The 21252-nt window shown below is 34.7% G+C and overlaps 1 protein-coding gene across 1 annotated transcript in view; it reads right to left on the reverse strand.

Moving 5' to 3' along the window:
* Window positions 1-21252, reverse strand: part of SPRED1 (sprouty related EVH1 domain containing 1) — a 57172-nt gene that overhangs the window by 9498 nt on the left and 26422 nt on the right. The window contains exons 2-4 of the mRNA XM_056492685.1: window positions 13780-13954; window positions 5753-5921; window positions 4412-4461 (exon numbers count right to left, since the gene is read on the reverse strand). Coding sequence (XP_056348660.1) covers window positions 4412-4461; window positions 5753-5921; window positions 13780-13954 — 394 coding nt within the window. The remainder of the gene's footprint in view (window positions 1-4411; window positions 4462-5752; window positions 5922-13779; window positions 13955-21252) is intronic.

Genomic DNA, 21252 nt, shown 5'->3' on the forward strand with positions numbered 1-21252 from the left:
ACTAATGGAGCAATATTTTCTGACATAGGTTGAAATATTACCTAGATTATTCTGAATATTTTGTACAGTTTAAACTAAAAAAGAAGACATTTGATATGCCTCTTTCTGCAAAGGCTTTTCCACCTGAATAGATAGAGAACACTTCATGTAAGGAGACTGCTAGGAATACAGTGAGGAAAAAAAATATAATTCCTTCTGTTTTTTATATACAACTCCAACAAAAAAAAGCTTAATAAACCAAAATTATTTAGCACAATATATGAATATTTATTTGAAATCAATAATATGAATCAGTATTACTTTTAGTTTTAAGAACTGGACCTAAGCAATTTATTAACTGCACAAAATATTTCTAATCTTTAGTGTTTTACCATGTAGTATTGTCTTATCCATAAAAAATTAGAATGTGTCATGGGTAAATTATTTCTTATTTCTTTACAAGTTGTAATGTTATTTTTGTAAAATAAAACTTCTGCAAACATTTTGTTAGAGACCAAATAAATTGAGTGGTCATTGAAGGCCCCTATGAAGAGGTCACTAAATAGTGTATCTACAGAGCAGCACATGAACAATTAATGTCCCTGCCTGCACCAAAACCACTTAAGAGGCATGTAAGCTGCAGGCCTTTCCACCTTCCTGTTAATAAAAATCCAATGTGCTTACTTCTGAAGGAACAAGCCAAACTTTTTATTTTCTGCTTAAAATTTATCAGTCTACAGTTTTCTTCTGCCAGTAGTAAGAAACTCAAAAGCATAAGTGATCCAATTCTTATTACTTCAAAACTGTTAAAATGTGCTGGTACCCTATAAATAACACCAATATGGGTGAATCAACAAAAACTGAAAGGAAGTAAAGCTCAACTACTCTATTTTTCAGTTCACAAAAGCTAGACTTATGCATTAGAGGATCCAAAACCTCCACAAAAACAATTTTAATTGTATGAGCTCTAGATTTAATTTAGATTTACTTCTAAAAATACTTTTTTGTTATTTTTTCAGTTAAGCTATGTGAGTTTTATAGCAAGTTGTTTATATTTGGTAGAGGAAAAGAACCTGAGCCAGGTCCTTTAACAAACAAGCAAACTGACTTACTCAAGCTGATCATTTACTACATTCAAGATGCAAGGTTTTATATCAGTAACATCTAAACTTCCTAAAAAAACAAATTCCCAATGCATATTTCCACATAAGTACATATACTTTTCCAGCTTCCATTTACCAACATTACAGAAAGTCAGATAGCTCTGCCTTAACTCATTTGTATATTTCTGTTTGAAATGAATCTTGTAAGACTAGGGCTTACTTGATGATATGAACAATTTGCAGCTAATAAGTTAATTAAACAATTAAAAATAATTGTAATAATTTAAGTAACCATGAAAACCCCTAAGTGATCATATTATTTTAATACTAGGATTTTAACATTATTTCTAAACAACAGAGAGGCTAAAGAAACTATAATGAAGCTATGTCTTCTTAAAATGATAAATTTGATCTTCAGCAAAAATAATGCTTTCTCTGGGAGATTTCATTTACAAAATGCAAATTAAAAAAATCAAAAATTTAGTAAACCAAGGTATAAAGGAGCAAGCCAATTGCTAGCCCAGAAGACACAAGACAAGAATTCAGGTTTTGGATTTACATTTAAAATATGCACATACAGCTTTTGGACAATCACTATTTCTGCTAACTACTTCTATAAAATGTGATAATACTTATTACAAGGCAGTATTGAGATTTCCTACTGAGACGATAATTTTTTATCTTCTTTGGATCATTTTATTTGCTCTCTGTAGAACCAAATATAGCCAGCTAGTAAAATAACTTATGAAGCATGTTTTAGCTTTCTTCATCATCTAGTCATCTTTATTAAAAAAAACCAAACAGCAAAAACAAGCCACAGTTAATGAAATTTATATACAAACTAAATACTAATACTAAATACATTTATACTTCAAATATAGGATTCTACTACTAAATATATTATTCCTGCTGTGTAAGATGACTAGAACAGTATAGAAAAAACTACTCTTTAATATTCTATCCACACTCCAAAATGCCATTGCACAGATATACTCCAAAACACGCTCAAAAATACTAACAAAGACTTTGGAAAACAGCTCATAAAATAAACAGGGAAACAAAAAATCATTAAACTACATAGAGGTAATAAGAATTTGGGGACAAGTCAACATGACTTTTCAAATACTCAATATGTTATCTTTAAAGAATGATTGTCTTATGCATCACGTTAAAAAGACCCTGATGTATCCAGTATCACTTATCAGAGTATCAGTCTTGGAAGGGAGGGAATTAATTTGAAAGAGAATGTGAACTATTTGGTATTTCAAAGGTATTCTTGGAGACCAGACCTGATGCCTGTAACTAAAATGGTGTAAAGCTTTTTTACACTCTGCTCATAACCTGAAATTACAGCTTCATTATTGATATATAAACCTGATTTAGATGGAGCATAGCTAAACCAGGGTGGATTCAGTTTTCTCTGCATTTCTTTTTTTCCCTCCCTTCTGGTATTGTTATTGATAAGCAATGTTAATATCACTTATTTCACTTTGGTGTGCAGATATGGTAAGAGATATTGGCTAGCTTTTTTGTTTCTAGAAAACAGGACATCTATCCACACCACAAATCCACAGTTAAGAAATGTCAATTGTGATGAAGTCATTAAGCATGTTTTCCTGTATAGAATGTAAAAGATAGTTCTGCCAGCAGCTTGTACCACACAAGATTTTTTGTACCTGTAGTATATATATTGTTCATGAGTATTTATATATAATATCTGGTTTACAGACATGTTAAAAATATATATACATTTATTTTTTAAAATTGAATATAAAGTAAACTTATATTTATATATATAAATAGGTGGTGTATAGATAAATATAGAATACATGTTGTAAATACACTTTTCTCCACTTTCCCAATAAAAAATTTGTAACTATAATGAATCTCAGATATTTTCCTCAATTTTGGCATCCTTATATAGAAAAGTAATAACTAGGCAGCAAAATCAAGGGGTAATTGGTTTGTTCTAATCTCATTAGGCCTGTAGAAACTGTTCAATTATTAATCCTTGCAACAAAGCATGTTTAAGCAAGTCTTTTAAGAGCTGATTAAGGACTGCATTAACTTTGGCACATATTTCATTCACTCTGTCAAAATCTCGTTTCTTTTTAAAATATCTAATATTTATAGCAATTTTACTTTCAAATGACTTTAAAAAAAGCACTGCAAGTAAAGAACAACAGGTGGTTACACAGCCAACACTTACACAAAAATACATTTCTTCTGCCATAAAATGAAAAGGTATCAGGAGACTTCTGTATTGCCACTGCATTGCAGTATCCTTTCTAAATACTTGACTCTCAGTCTTCTATCATAATATCCTCAAAGTCAGCTGCTAATTTTCTTGATTTTGCATTCTAGAGGTTCTAGGCTGGATCTATTTACACTGACACAGGATTTATTATTACATAAGTAACAAGACTGTTTCCCAGAAGAAATCACTTAGCAACACTATCAGTTTTCTCAATAGTCACTAAGACCACGGAGTCAACTTGTTTCTTTACCATCTTCATATTAATTTAAATTTCTGCATTCTGAAAACTGAATATATGTGGGAATGAAGACATGGCTTTCCCTAAAACCATAAATAAGAAGGAAAAAATAGCAAGCATACATAGACACAAGTAGGATTTACTCAGTTATTTACTCTGTGTGTGTGTAAATATATCTCAAATATTTTTTATACTGGCTTTTTAATTACATAGGTTCTTGGATATTACCAGGCAGTACTATGCATCAGTGTTACAGTATTTATAGTATATGATATGATAATGACCTACAGAAACTGAATAGTGCAAAAAAGGATCAATAAAAACTTGAATCTCAACAAGTGACTACTTTATCTTCAGAGTGCTTTTAAGAATTGTCAGAACTTCTGTCTTTGTTTGGACTAGATTCTTTCAACCATTGTCTCAGCATCTTTTCAACTAGAACCATTTGATGTTAGAAATATTTTATCACTGTAAAGTGAAATCTAAGAAAACAAACAAAAGATGTACAAATAAAAAGATTCTTTATCTCTCCATTTTCTGTTTCCCAGAAGACTATTTCATACTTCAATAAGATCAAAGAGGACATAACTTGAACAGACATTTTGAACTTAAAAATTAAACTCAGGATACTTAATGATCCTATGGATTAAATAATAACTACTTTGTTTAGGACAGACAATATTATAAGTCTTCGAGACAATTCTTCTGAAACTCATTTAATTAAACTGAATTTTGCTATTGCTCTTATTTTGCTTATTCTCACTGATGAGAGCAAAATCTGTTGAGTACATTTGTAAAAGAAAAAATGCACAATTAATTAAAAAATTTACTCACTTGAAAGCAGTCTTCTGCCACTTCAACATCATTTTGGGAGGGTGGATAACCTTCATATCAAGAAAAAAAAAAGTAGACAAGGTTATTTTCTTCATATTTACCACTTACTCCTTCCAGTAATCCACACCATTTCTCAATATCCAGTGATGATGACATAAATATTCTTATTTACTTTTTTAACATATAGATCACTGCATTTCAAGTTGATTTAGTAGGCACCGTTCATTTCTACACTCTGCATTTTTTATACTGAATATTCCTAGCCACACTCCTCTCTCTTGTTTCCCACCTTCCCTATAAAAGCATTTTCAAAGTGTCATCAGCAGTGAGAAGCAAGGGAGTATATTCCTTTTAATATGGCGTTTTGAAAATTAAAGACAGACATTTGGTTGGCATGAATGCACACAGTGTTGTATTTTGCTATAAATCAGCAGAAAATGAAACTGTGAAAATCTAAGAGAAAAAAATGACTCTCATGTTCTCTAATTATTTGTCTTGAAGGGATATGGATCATACCAACACAATTCCAAAGCAGTTATTAGAGCATGTCAAAGAGCACTTTGCTTCAGAAACATGGTCCTTACTTAGCAGGATTAGTAGGATAACACACATAAAATCCCTAAAATTACTTTTCACAAGCCTGAAAGAGATGTTCTTTCAATTCAATAGACACCTATTTTCTTCCCTCCCTGTATCAATCCAGCAATACATTTATTTTATTTTCAGCTCAGAATCTAGGCTTGATGATATCCTTCAGTTTGCTCACTGGTTTCCATTAATTCAGTGAAATTCTGGAACCAGCTGGCCATATTGCTGTCTGAGTAAATTTTTCTTCTCTTCCTAAAAAAACCTGTCCTCAGAACTATGGTGAATGCAGAACCACTACTAACTCAGCTGTTAGTAAAAAATAAAACTATTAACTGAGAGTACGTGCAGATAAAGAGAAAACTCAACAGGTCACAAATCATTCAACTTCCCAGCTTATCCTACAAGAACACAGGACTTGCAAAAAGCTTCTAAGATCCAAGTGAGAGAATATAACACTCCAGCTTCCTCCATTTCTTCATGTCTAAAAGAAAGAGGCAATGCTTTATTATGTAGGGATGTTTCAGGCAATTACCTTATTAGTGTTTGTGAAACAATTTAAGACACTTGAAAGAATGGCACTTTAGAAATGCCAGAAGTACTATTTCAAAAACTATTAAAATCCCAATATACTAGAGTTTAATCCACATCCTTAAATACTGTCAATGTAAATGTCACACAAAGTGCTTTGACATATTTTTTAGTAAACACTCAATATTCTTCCATCCCACCAAGTCCTTCACGTGAAATATGTACCTTGAGAAATATCCTCTACTGCTCTCCGAATACCTCTATCAAATGCTCTTGCATCAGCAGGACTTTGAAATGTGAGGCCAAACTTTTTGTCATCAATCTTCCAGTGGTAAAAAGTAGGAGTAACTTTGTTGTAAACAAGGTCTTTCTTTAATGTGCATTCCAAGACCACCTTTCAGAAAGAAAACAGAAGGAAAATATATCAATGACATTAAAATGAAAGATATCAATGAAAATATATCAAATTTGAGAACAAAAGGTAGTATTTGTGAACTACCTAAAACACAATTGATAGAGGTCTCTTTTCAAATTTCTTACTGCTACAAGGGTATAATTTTAACTTCATTTGCATTACAGCCAAATTATTCACAATCAGTTGGTATGGTTGGTATTCACTAAGTGGTATGGGTTGAAGACCCATATTTGTTTACTGAGTCAATCTTCCCATTCAAAAATCTCATAGCTAGAAAAGTATCTCATAACTGCAACAACCAGTACAGACTTGATAGATGTTCAGTAAATGAAATAGGTCACATCCCCTGCAAAAAGCACTGTGTGCTAATAAAAAGTTTTACTATATCACTAGGATCTACAAAATCTTTTAGGACTAGACTAACTTCACGCAGCTTTCAGGCAGTTTTTTAGATTTCTCCCAGAAAGGCTACTAGACAAGTGAAAGTAATACAAGAGAATTGCTTTTTAAAAAATGGAATTAATAAAACCTAAAATCTTTATGACTATACTAGACAAAAATCAATTTGTGGCTCATGTTGAACTATAAAAAACCAGTAACTGTGAATAATTAACAGAATTATTTGGCTATAAAATCATTACAGGTATACATGCACATTGAGTTATAAAGCAAAGCCACAGTCTTCACATAGAATTATAAAATGGTTTGGATTGAAAAAAAACTCAAAGGCCATCTAGTTCCAACCCTCCTGCCATGGGCAGGGAGACCTTCCACCAGACCAGGCTGCTCACAGTTCCATCCAAAATGGCCTTGAACACTTCCAGGAATAGAGAATTCACCACTTTTCGGAGCCACCTGTTCCAGTGCCTTACCACCCTCACAAAGAATTCTTTCCTAGTATCTAATCTAAATCCACCTTCTTTAAATTTGAAGCCATCCTGCCTCTTCCTGTCACTATATGTTCTGTCAAATAATCCCTCTCCAGTTTTTTTTGCTCCCTTCAGGTATTGGAAAGCCTTATCGTCTTCCCCTTCAAAGAGTCTGATTTTAAAACTATATTTGTATATTTACTTTACTGACAAAAATTATTTTAAAACACATTGTTACATTGAGTGTTTATTGATTAAAAAAAAAATCCAATGTGAACAAGAAAGTATGGAAGGAGATGCACTGATCTGTTCCCATAGCAGTATAATAAAGCTCCCAGCAAGACAATGTGTCTCTCTGTATTTGATGATGAAGGCCTACACAGACTGAGAGATGAATGAGGAATTTCAATATTCTATAATTTCATTGATATTCTATAATTTCATTGATGCACTTTCAGAATTTTAATTGATTGTTTTGTTACATATGTGTAGGATACGGTAAAACTAGCTAAAGTATAAACAATTATATTGAGAAAACTCCTCAATCTTAAAAAAAATAAATATATACATATATATATACACACACACCAGTGCTTGGGTTATTCTTACATATTTTTTGTGTTCCTTTTCTCGTTTCATTGTCTAATTATTACATAGGCAAATAGGTTTTTATCTTTTGCTCTTCATTATTTATTCCCCCTACAACCCACCAGTAATCATCTCCTCTCAACTGTTATTGCCTTTTACCTCTGCCTCTAGAAGGATAATATTCTTTCTGCACATATAAAATCCTTCAGCATTAAATATTTTTTTTTATTCTCCACTCGGATCTCTCTAAATGGTCAACAACATGTAGGTAAAACTGCCTACAAGAAATGTAAAAAGGAATCTGCTTCCTGTAGTCTGCAGAAAAAAATTGTTGCTGGAATTAAAAAAGGATTATTCTGCAGTTCTAAGGTGCATCAAATAATTGTTCTTTGTTCCTCCGGATGATTTTAAACTTGCTTCCTCTTTGAAAAAGCAGTTAAAAATGAAGGCTTCTCACAACACTGACTTTTCTAGGTGTGAGAGCTCTTTAGGGGGATCTCTAATACACTAACACCAACTATTTTAACAGTTTCTTTTGTGTGCAGTGTCATCCAAAACATCAACAAAAAGTACTGCAAGTCTGATTTTATAGCATCACAATGAATTTCTGGTTCCAAAGGGATTAATCTATATTACTTCATACTGAAAATTCAAACCCAGTCACAATTTTACCACTAGAGATAAAAACTGGATTAAAACTTCACTGAGTAGAAGCTATGGTTCACAAAGACACACAAATCAAGCTACAAATCCCCAAACCAACTCCCTCCAGCCCAAAAAGCAACACTCACCCACCACTTCCAACCCTCACATTTTATATAACAAGATATGATTAACAAAACAAGTAAACATCCCATCCAACACTATAAATGTTTTCAACTTCATTCAAGGAAACAACACATTTGAGGGGGTGACACTGATTTTTCCCATCTAATCCGGTATGAAAACAGACTGCTTAACACAGAAGATATAAGTGAAAGGACATTGAAAAGGGAAAAATATGCTGCATTAAAATTGTATGTGTTATCAGATATAAGAATCTATACAAGCAAGACTTGATGCCTGCCCTACCTGAGAGAAAACTGAAAACCTATAGGTTTCAATTAGCAGTGGGACAAATTTATGAACATCCAGGCCTTCAATAGTATTTGTTACATCCAGAAATACGAAAAACCCAAATCAAATAAAAATACAAACCACTCCTGGAAGCATTTTTCTCTCTCTGAAACAGTCCTGTGCTTTGCAGGAATAGTGAATTTTTAAATTGTAAAACTTAATTTTGCCAAAGGCTTCCTGATGCTCAAGCATGGAACTATCATAGGGGCTGGGGAAGAAGTATCCTCATACACGTATTCTCCAAGGCCTGGAAATGGAAACCAAGCTTTTTCAAGGCAGATGTATTTCAAAACTCCAATAATTTTTTAGTGTACTTTGCTATGGTTCAGAACTCTCCACATCATAGGTGAAGATCATATACTCCCCCACAAGGTTATCCAAAATATGTACTCCCAAAGCTTTTTAGGAAGACCTTTCCCAAGATCTCTGGGGACACAAACAGCAAAGACCTGAAAAATTGTAAATAAAGTGCCTACAGCTTTAGTAAGTTTCATTTCAAAAAACACCTCATGGATTACTGTTCTGAAGGATTTCTTCATTTGGAGACTTAACATAAGACTTCCATTCCAATATGAAGCATCTACTTTGGCACATAACAGAAAATGTTGCAGAATCATCAGACCTAAGACAGAAGAAAACCAGATCCACATGACCAAAATTTAAATTCTCAGAGCTTAAATAGAGCTGTGTGTCTCCTGTTCAGCGAAAAAGTCCTTTTAATATCTAGATGTCATTAAGTGTAACATTAATGAATTCATTGCTACTCAAAAATACTTGTTTGCTTAATGTTTTTTTTCTCATCTCTAAAAATTAAATTCTTTAAAGACAAAGTCTATCTGGCTTATGTATACAAGATCAATCCCCAGAGTCAGAAATTTTCTACTTCAGCACTTAAAATCCAAACATTTTTAAACAGAAATAAAATGAGTATTTAAGATATGATATCATTATTTAGAGTTTATTTCAGAAAAAAAGAAAAAAAATCCAAACTTTTGCATTTGGTAAAAAACTTTCTTTCTTAGTAACAGACCGAATAATTGAACACTTCGAGATACTGGATACTATTTTTCTGGTTTCTAGCTGTACTTTTAAAGCTTGCAAGAGCACATTTTAGACAGACAGCTTCTCTGTTTCTCATTCCCAATCCAAATCTACAAACATAAGCACATAGTTTTTAAATGCCTTTTCTGCTTTACTATTGGGAACAAGCAGCATGACCTGAGTATATTCATGCTACAGAGTATACAAACCCAGCGCCACAGACACCATATGACATAATTATTCTATGCATACTTCTTTTGGTTCAGTTCAAAAAAGATGATGATGTAAGGGCTGTACTACAGCCCATCAGAATCAACCTGCCCTCAAAATTTAAAGACAATTTAAAAAGTAAATATTTAAGTTGTTAACAGCAGGTTTTTAGAAGAGAATGATATTTATATTCAGCTTAAGCTTTACACAATTTGTTTTTATTCAAAGGAAAGATTTTAAACTTTGTCACTCTTAATTCATGGATCTGAAAGACACTAGTAATATTTTTTTTTCATCCTTTGATGAAAACTTGTATGGCAAAAGTCTGGAGAAGAAAATAAACCAGAGAAATCTATTAGATTTTCATTCAAGAAGGTAAAATTCACAAAAGCCCAAAAACCAGTAACTTTGAGCCTAATATGTTTTAGCACAAGCGCTGTTAAGATAGAAGAGAGCTGCTGTAAACACAGAAAGAGAGAACAGCAGACCTGACCAGGTTACGAAGGAGTGCAATTGTTCCAAGCAGACTGGCTGGAGCCTGGTCTAGGAAGGTGATTATAATAAAGGGGGAAATGTGTAATTATGTGAAAAGTCTTCATGAAATACCCTTACATTCCAACACAAATCTAAACAACCTGAGCAAACTAGCAGGGAGCATTCTCTCTCAAATTAATTCAATGGTGGCACCACTTTGATTTTCTTCTCAGATAACTAGGATGTTTTTGTGAATGTCATGAGATGTTTTAAATAGTTCTGTACTGCACAAAAATTTTGGAAGTTCTACATGTAGTCTGAAGCTGGTTCATAGAAGGGCTGACAGCAACCTGCCTCTCAGGTCGAAAAAGAAACAACAAAAGCCCTCTCCAACAATATTTTGATGTTAATTCCAGAGTATTTAATTTATACAGCTGACTTACAGACTAAGATGTACACTTGAAATTAAATGCCTGCATAGACCATAAAAATACCTGGAAAGATCTGGCACACTGGAATAGAACTGCAGTGTAGCGTCAGAAGCAGCAACTAAAGTTAATTAATTCTTCTTCAGTATAACCATTTAAGAGGCATCTGGAAGATACCTCCATCAAATACCTCACCTATGGATTTCAAGCTGCTTTGGGAGAGAATTCCACCTTTCTACTGACACATTGGTTAAACAGTTATACTGGCATTATGATTCCCATTTATCTTAGCTAAAAGCCATAGATCTGAACTCTACTTTCTAACCTCAGATATTTCAAAACCTATGCTTCCCCAGGTCATTGAAAAGTGCTCCAAGTTCTACACTCTAGGTTTCCAGGATAAAGGAATTTCTGCACATTTTCTAGAAGCTAGGCCATTTCACAAAAGAAGAGACTTATTAGCCAGAGAAAATCAAGATAAAATCTTGATTAGAAAGGTATTTTAGCAATGTGTAATGTGACTTTAGAGAATGCAGGGAAGTTAATTTATAAAGATGACTTTCTCTTTTAATCCATAGTAGTATTTTCAGAAACAGCTGTGTGTACCTTGCAAAAAAGTTAGTGAACTGGAAACTATGGTCCAAGTGACTTGTAGATATTACAGTAGATTATTAATTAAACATTCCTGAAGAGACATGTACTCTAAGTCTGAATAACTGAAATGTTAGAAACTGCTTAGGAAGTTTTCAAAAAAATTGTTATACTCTCTTTTCAAATACAATGGCAGAGTAACCAACTAAACAGCATACTAACTCCAAAGATTATTCAGGCAGTGAGATTTACTAAGGGCATTCTAAAACGAGAGTAGAGGGAAGTTGGTGCACAGAAACAGTAGATTCAGCATAACACTTCTGCAAAATCTGAAGATGATCAAAATATTTGGGCTCTACTCAATAGCAAATACAGCAGTTTCCACTTTTGCTTTACTTCTAAATAAAAGACTAAAATATGTAAGTATTATGGAATAAAATAGTCACATGTCACTTCTGTTTGGACTAAGACCCTAAATGTTTGTCTTCATTAAAGAAAAGGTTAAAATTTATGCTTGAACAGTGAATCCACAGGAATATCCTAAGAATGAATGTAAAACCATTAACCATATTGAAAGCATAATGATCAGAACAGTTTTTGAATCAGTGACACGTCCAAAAGAATTTCTCTTTCAGTACCTGCTATCTTCTGCCCTTCTAAATAAATATCATGATCTAATTTTGTCATCACATATCTTGGTGTAGGATCTTGGTTCTTCTGAGCCAAGTGGGGTCTTGTTGCATACCACACCACTTGGTTGTTAATTCATTACACATTAGCTTATAATTTGCTTTATCTGAAGTCTGTAAAAATACATGAACACACAGTGACCTTTCATTCAGTTATCAAAGAATTACTGGCTCTCCAGTGTTCTTCTCCACACCCTAAATCCATATTTGTTAGTTCCCTGAGCTTTATTCAATATACACAGGAGAGATGTTAAAAGCTGCACTTCCACCTTTTATCCTGTGTTTTCAAGGGGCTGGATTCCAACAGAAACTTCCCAGAACTACAGCAAGATTACAATCTGCCCTGACAGACTAGTTAGGTCACATTTGGGGGACAAGTACAAGGAAGACAGATGGACACAGGATGGTACACATACAAAAAATCGAAAACAAAACAAACTGTTCAAGACAATAAAGGTTTGGAAAACATATTCATGCTAACATGAGTTTGATTTTAGACAGGAAGAGGGGGAGAAACATTTAAAACCTTCTACCAGAAGTGGAAACAAAACAAGTCTTGTCTAGGGGAAACGGGAGAGAGTACACTGCAAACAGATCAGAACACTGATGGCTGGACATATTTATATGCACGCAGGCAAAACATTAAGCCAGTCTCTAGTTTGGAGCATTTTATTATTCTTAAGGCAAGCTGTGAATATTCCAAGTACTAAGAAAAAAATTATCAAGTATCTCTAAACGCAATTAAGCATCTCAGAAAGAGCCTCTAAGGCTAAAAAAAGTTCTAAAGGGAACTGCTGCAAAGTGAGGAAGGAACTGCAGGTGCACGTAGCTATGCGGGAACACAGGGTACTCTGCTAATAGCGCTACGCCCCACCGAAACAACTGAGTCAGCAGAATTTCTATTTATATGCTCTCTTCCTACAATAGTCACAGCCAGGGCACAAAACTCAGCAGTCCTGCCACAGGAGAAACTGGTGTGCTTGAGGAAGGGTCAGCAGGACAGTATAAGAAGTAATTTAATCTTTTAAGCTTACGGAGGAGTTAAAGTTCATTTGCAGAAAAGAATAAACTCTTGAAAAAAGTCGTGCAGATGGAGCCTTTATGTCTTCTCCACTCCTCCTTCTTCCCACAGTAAGACACAGCCCCACTGAGAAATCTGTTTGCCACACAAGTAACCAAACAATCCTTAGTAAGCCCATTTTGTCTCTCTTAGGTCTGCATGTAGAAATGGCTGAGATCCTGCGCCAGTTTTCCTTTTGTAAGGTTGATTTTCATGAAGTGTCTTAAGAGATGCTTATCACTGGTATTTTATGTAATGTAGCTGATGAATGAATACTGTCTACGTGTTCATCAAACCAGGTCAATTCTTGGACCTGTAAGCTTCATGCTGTCTTTCACTATAAAGTTGTTCTCACATAAAATGGCTTCTTTTTGTCATAGCCATATTCCACAACTAACCAAATCACTACTAAGGAATCTCATGTTCTTAATAAAATTCTCATTTCCAACACTCCTCCTAAATGCAGTATAACTGGTATAGAAACAAGATTTAACTCTAATTTTCCACTGGAAAAAAATTAATAGCAAAATTTTTCCCAAAATAGATGGAGAGTTTCTAAAAAATCAATGTACTTGATTCTAAAAAAGCAGGGTATTACATTTAAAACAAATAACTGGCTCTTTTGGTACACAATCATTGACATAGAGTTCAGCAACAGCATTAGACAGACTATAAATTTACTTTGTAGTCTATAGGCAATAATAAGCAAGCATCTATACTTAATGTCCCACATAGTTTTAATATGATCATTAAATAGATGCAAATTGTTACCGTTTTATCCCTGAGTCGTTCTCCATGGATAAGAAAATCAGCACAGCTATTCTCTTCCTGGGGAATGACTTTGAAGACTGTGACACAGCTCAGTCCACCCCCTCCAAGTGGTAACCATCCACCACTTGAGTCATCCCGGGTCATCACCACAGCTCGCACTCGTGCATAACTATTACTGAAAGAGAAGCAAAAGAAGAAATTAGTTTTCCATAAACAAAAATAACTCAAGTCTAGTAAAAAACAAAACAAAACCAACAAACCCACAACCAAGATCACAATAATTAACACTGGCTTTGCACAAACATCACCTAGAAGAAAACAATTTAAGGCCACTCTCTAAAAAATGTTCCTCTGTATTTTTATGCCTTCATTAGGACTTCTCAGAGCTCGTGATCTTTTGTAAAGAGGCTTAACCAGAGAATATGGTTGCCAAATCAAAACTCATATTCTTCTAAAAACTTTACACTCAATGATCTAGCTAGAGGGCCAGAAAGAGAATAAGAATCAACTCCTGATTTATTTTAGACTAATCATGAAGCCAGTCAGCCACCATGAAATTGCACAGAAAAGAGAACAAGAAAACAGAAAGAGGTCAGGCCTTCTGTCACTGAAATCTAAACAAGAACAGGCTTCTAGCCAGAAACTCTGCTTCCCTTTATCTATCCCTCTTCCTCATGCATATAACTCATCCTTTGCAAGGGTAGGTCAGGACACACACTGTAGGTCTTGAAAACAGAATCAGTTTCAACTACTTAAAATCCATATTTGCAGTGTCTACTTGCTGCTTCTCTCCTGTATTTGCATTGTGCGTAAAATTACTTGCATTTTACAATCTAACATCTTTTTCCATCATTTAGTATTTTTACAAAATAAACAAATTATTATCATGCCATTACTTAAAAGCCAAATTTCAGAGTACTGGAAAAAGATTTTGGTAACCTCCCTCTCTCTTCTGCTCCCAGTTTTTTCTTTTAAATTAAATGAAAACTTTTAGTTTTGGTTATGAATTTGCCACTACATCACTTGGAAAACCCCATGGTTTGCCAAGGATGTTATAAGATGCTACATTTGAAGTACAGTTTACTGTTGATGACTGAACATTTCAACACCTTAAAATAAGGTGTTATCTTTTTGTTACATATTCCTGATTGAGGGTTTAAGTACTTATGCCGCTTAGCACCAGTGATGTCAAATTCATGGGCTGAAGAAGAAATATTAGAAGAGATCAAACTTGTTCCTTCTGTATTTGAGATAAAGCTATTCACCAAGCTGTTGCACTTTTAAAAGATCACTGCTTTATTTCCAACACCCCCCCCGAATCCCCAAAATAACAAAGGTAGGCTTTTTTGCGTAATTAATATATTACATTCTCACACACATGTATGATTCACAAATGATTCACTTGTGTGTGTGTGTGTATATATATATATATATATATATATCTAAGAGCAAGCATCTAAAGCTTAAATACATAACGGTTTGCAAAATGGAAAATTGTACAAGACTATAATTTTTAGCTTATGGGCAGCTGAATTTTGTTTGCTGCCTCTGAGCAAAGCACCCTCCTCCCTCTAAATCTCATAGTTAAAATGACAGTTCAGTCAATGCTGCTCACCATTTCTTTACTAACATCTTTTAGTTAAGTACTCAAACACAGCAGACAAACATAACGAAGATAAATCCAATCCTTCATTGTACGCATCTCACACAATTCTAATACCTGCAAATAAAACTGGCTACATCTCAATAATTAATAATATTACTGAAAGTTGAACCATTTTTCACTGGTCTCTATCACTGTGTTTCACTTGGAGCTGAGGTCAGACTGTAGTTGTACACTTTCTACACAGGTAGTCTTTCATTTCATTTCATTTCTCTCAGAAGAGTCTCTTCTGACAGAAACTGAGGACACCAGGACTCTCCTCTAAACTAATTAGAAATAGGATGCAATGACTGGTTAAGACTAAAAACTGTCAACTAGTCTCAATTTAAGTGAACCACAAATTTAGCTTTTAAGCTATTCGCTCTATAAATTTGGTTGTATATCTGAATATTAGAGCTTTTATTTGTATATCAATCGACTACAGCAAGAGTTCAGTTAAAGAGAACTTCCCTTAGGCTACATGAGAAAACCTACAACAATATTAATTTTTTCTTAAAATGGAAGTTCACATTCCATGTCCATTTTCTTTCCAAGAACTGCCAAGCACAAGCAAAGACAGAGGCTTAAGCTACACCCATTCAATAGAGTTCTCTGTCAGTGTCGGGGGTTTTTTCCCCCCATCTTATACTGTGATGCCTGGTCTGGTCTAGTTAATAATCTAGTGATTTGCTTTTCATATATTCCAAATGAATGTTTTAAACATCTATACTTTCAAATATTTTAGAAACTACTATCAAATCCACTGCATTAGTGCAAAATAAAATTCCCCAAAAGGTAATATTTAATGAACAACCCCTTAAATTGAAACAAGACAGTTTTTCCATATAACCACCTGGTACACTAACCAGACAAATTCTGTACTTATAACAGTGCCTAAGTCTACAAAGAGATTTTTAACTTTATTTTTTTGTTGGTGGCTGTTGTTTAATATGATTTTTTTATATTTGAATGGAACTCACAACTGGTAACAATAGCTATTCTTAGCAACAACACAAGCTGGTTTGCATTTAACCAGAATGCAGTGGTAGGACCTATGAATGATTCTTATTTCCAAAATCCTCTGCAAACAAAACAGGATGTCCCTGTCACACTAGTGGTGCTATGAGAGTGCTCGGAAGTCCTGTATCTGTAAGCATTATAGCCCCATCTACTCTTTGGAACTTTAGAACAAATAACTGCTGATATACCTTACCAATGGGAAAAAGGGCAGACAAGGCTCTAGTGTTTTCCTAACACAGCCTAAGGTTTTTACCTACTCTTGCATGTTTAGCAGCTCTATCAGGAATACCTGAACAAAAGTAAAATCAAAGAGTTGAGCATTGCTCTTACAAAGCCTTTTACCAGAGCTACCACAAGTGTGTGAAATGGAGCATGAAGAGCAGCATTGCAACAGCAGGTCTAAAGCTACTGTACTGAAGCCAACCTTTCCTGAGACTCCCTGGTTTTGGTTGTGGCCACTGGAAATTCTTGAGGCAGCGCAAGGTTTAAAGAAAATGGTATTTTGGCCAAAGGAGCATACTACTTTCTTAAAGTCAGTACTGAGGATCAGTAAGACTGGGGACAATGACACTGGAATCCAAGATCAGTTTTTAACAACTAAGGAAACAGATCTCTCTAACATCTGAGTGCCTCAGATAGGACATAAGAGTATGGTATTCTTATGTGATTAAAGGAAATGATAAATTGGAATAAAGGAGAAAAAAAAAAAAAAAAAAGGTTATCTACACTTTTTTTCCCTCTAGCAGTGAAGACTTACTGAGGAGTACAGCATGTGTCTGAGTGCTATACCTAGTAAACCTGAAACAAAACTATTTTAAGATACATAATAAATATGTTGTGTGAATTTTCATTCTAAAAATATAATCAAATGAAGATTACTCTTATACCAAAATCAAAATCTGAAGTGAGGTGAATTAAGCAGCTGTAAGAAAGTGTTAGGGGCAAAATCAAAGGGTGGCAAACCGTAAGTGGACAGGAAAGATATGACCTACAGTCCTTGCAGCAGGCATTTTAAGAGCACCAAGCATTAAAATCTCACAAGAGGTTTTAAAGGCTGTCCCTCCCTCCAAAAGCTGTGTTTATGTCATTGCAATGCTCTTGGGTCCAAACTGACTTATGAGCTGGATGAACTGTTGTTGTGCAAGCTCCGGAAGCACATCACTGGCCAAGACCAGCTGGCACCTTCAGCTCAACAACTAAGGAACAAGCCTGCTTTTGGTGGCTGGGGAAGGAACAGAACTGTAATTTCGTCACCATGATTTTTTTTTTTTTTTTTTTTGGTGAAAAATAAATTACTTTGATCCTTTGGGTATTTCTTACATTTAATATAAAGACAATAAAGATAACAAATGTTATTACATTTGTCCTTTATTCCATTAGCCAAGCAAAAGAAAATGAATATTTAGAATTTTCTGCCAAAATAATTTTCCCAGAAAAAAAGAGGAAGAGATGTTTGGGATAGTGGGGAAGCAGCCATCTTGTTGCTTTACATATATTTTAACCTAGTTTCAAGAGTATGAAAATGTTCCCTCTCCTAACTCATATTAAAATTGCTATTCTTTTACTTGTACTGTGTTTTGCACATTTCTATTTTAATATAGGACTGAAAACCAAAAGTGATTTCAGAAATTTTCCTTAAAGCAATTGTACTGTAATTGCAAATTGTTTTTTTAGTACTATACACCTACTACCATTACCATCAAGAAACCTGAATCTGCAAGTGCAATTATAAACTGAACCATAAGAGAAACTGACTCTTCCAGCTTTGGTAAAAATATTTAGAATTATAATTTTTTCAAAGCTGGAAAGCAGATTTGAAGAAAAGGACCTGCAGTTTCATATGGACCAAGCTGAACACATGCCACACATGCCCTTGGGACAAAAGATGCCATCAATGTTGCCAGCAGGTCACAGAAGCTGGTCCTCTGCCTCTACTCAGCCCTACTGAGGCCACATCTGGAGAGCTTTGTGCAGTGATGGGCTTTCCAGTACACTAGAGACATGGAGCTCCTGGAGCGGGTCCAGCAGAGTACAACGAAAATGATGAAAAGACTGAAGCATCCATCATATGAGGCAAGGCTGAGAGAGCTGGGACTTGCTTAGCCAGAAGAAGAAAAGACTCAGGGTATTTTCTTAGTGCATACAAATAGGTCAAGGGAGGGTGCAAAGAGGATAGACAGAGGATCTTTCCAGTGGTGCCCAGCGAGAGCACTAGAGACAATGGACACAAACTGAAACACAGGAAGTTCCATTTGAACATCAACAACCACATTTTCACTGTGAGGGTACCTGAGTACTGACACAGGTTATCCAGAGAAGCTGTGGAGTCTCTACCCTTGGAGAGTTCCAAAAGCCATCTGGACATCCTGGGTAAGCTGATTTAGATGACTCTTCCTTGAGCAGCACAGAAGACGACATCCAGAGATGCCTTCCAATCTCACTCATTTTTTCTTTTCTTTAATTTTGTATTTCAAAGCACAGCAATTTCAATAAAATACAACTTTAGAAATATAACCCATAAACATATGGGTTAAATTATAAGAATTCATGATACTTCGAAGCAAGAGTTGTCACTGTGCAAACTGCTATTTAAACACTTCTGACAAGGCTAAGGAGAAAAAAAGGCATTCTGAAAAATCGTGACACACTCTGCTATGAAATTATACTATCTTTGCTGGCACCCAAGTTAACAACTACAGGCTGGTCTCCAAATGTGAAATGGTCATGGATCAAGGCTCTTTACCTTTGACTTGTTTATACACATACTTTAGTCCCTCCAGCTTCTGGTGCAATATACTTTTGTGTTTGTAGCCTTACCAGAAGAGCGTACATGAACCACACTTGGCTTTTTATGTTTTTTTTCATCCCAATAGCTAGCAGAAGACTTTATGATTCCCAGTTAGAGAAGTGATCATGAGTACATACATGTCCATAAGTACACACCAAAAGGTACTCTCAGACAACTAAGCTAAAGTCTGTTTCATGTGCAGATAGCAATTTTTTAGTATTGACTCAATATAGAAAGGAAAATAATGTCACCAGTACAACGTGGTTTTCTCAGTACACTGCTGGTGTTCTAAACCCTTGTTACTAAAGGTTTAGAGAATGAGTGCCACTGGCACAAAATATTAATGACTTACCTAAAACAGAAGGAGATGCAAATGCAGCACAAGTGCTAAAGAAGACATAATTTACATCAAGTAAATGTATGACAGCATATCTTATTATTTTTTAATGAGGAGGATATTGCCAGAATAACAGTTACTAAATGAGGCTCTGCTTAACATCGCTGTTACCCCTTCCTCTCAAAATTGTATCAACGAATCAGAATATACACCAAACTCTTCTGCTGGCAGAATGCAAGACTTGTCAAATTTTCTCCTTTAAAAAGAGGCAAGAGGTATTCCTCACAATAAACAGCAAATGTGCATGGCTACTACGGATAGGAAGTGTATTTCTGTGAGGAGTTTTGCATGGAAAGAGATGCATTTCCAGGAGGAACTACACACAAATGCTGTTCCATTTAGGATATTGGTAACCACACTGGTTTATTGAAGAGCTTTGGATTTTGTCAAAAAACCTGAATGGAACATTTCTGCTCAAATAACAACCCCCAAATACCAACAAAACAAAACAACAAGAAGAAAATCTATTTACAGAAACCTGAGCTACCAAACAAAATGGCTTGAACCCAAAATGGCAAAAGGAAAAAGCTACATGGGAAACAGCATTATATAAATAGGAACGGATATCTGGTATCCTGAAAGAGCCAAAAATACATGATTACAATTATGATTTAGTAGAAGAGGCTCATAAAAAAAGTTGTTTAACAGCACACGTAGAATTCAAAAGGGAAAATGAGACACAAATGAACAAGTGTCAAAATACTATGCTGCTCTCATGAGGTGTTCTCTTGGATACAACATAAGAATAATTAAAAAAAATATAAAAGTAGGAACAGGGTTCTAATGCTCCTATCTGCATACGGATAATTTAAGATTTATGTTCATATAAAGTAATCAATGCTGCAAGGAAGAATGGCTGCTGCTGTAAGCACTCTTGCAAAACACAGAACATACAAAGAATGGAGAAGCTGTTAAGATTTGAAACCCACCAAAATTACGTACAAAGTATATATTTGACATTTGTATGAAAAACATTTTAGCCCTGCTCCCCAGCATCTTCTCTTGTTTGATAATTATAGCTAGTTTCTATTACTTCTGTATGTCATCCATGAGGGCTGGTTAAATAAAGTAATATTTTGTCACAGGATGTGATTACAACACATACTTGGATTTTACTCCTTTTAAAGAAACTGCCTTCTGAAGGCCTAGGTTTTCATAATAGAAATAGCTCTGTAACACCATCTGGTCAAGGCATATTACTTAGAAAATGGCATCAAATATAAAATACACAATCAAATAAAAAACCCAACAAACTTATTTTCCTTCTACCCTTCCCCACAAAAATTAAAAAGAATCAAGTAGCATTCAAAGATGGCTCTACAGGTTTTGGACACATGTAGTAGAACGAAATAAAGAGCATATAGTATGTAATTCCCCTTTGTAGCAGTTTATGAGAGAAGCTGGACATGGAAGATGCTTTTTGACCACTTCCACAGCTTTACAACAGAGGACTGCTGATACCAAGGACTTCTGGATTAAATTCCATCCAGTTTTAGACAGATGGGTAACATAATTCAAGTGGCCATCCTGGTACTCATGCACCCTCCAAATTTAATGGGCTTCTCCAGAAACCCTAAATTTGCCTCATTTTTAAAAGTTGACAGCCATAACTCCAGATACATCCAC

This window comes from Oenanthe melanoleuca, chromosome 5 (assembly GCF_029582105.1).
Source record: "Oenanthe melanoleuca isolate GR-GAL-2019-014 chromosome 5, OMel1.0, whole genome shotgun sequence".
Classification (NCBI taxonomy): Eukaryota; Metazoa; Chordata; class Aves; order Passeriformes; family Muscicapidae; genus Oenanthe; species Oenanthe melanoleuca.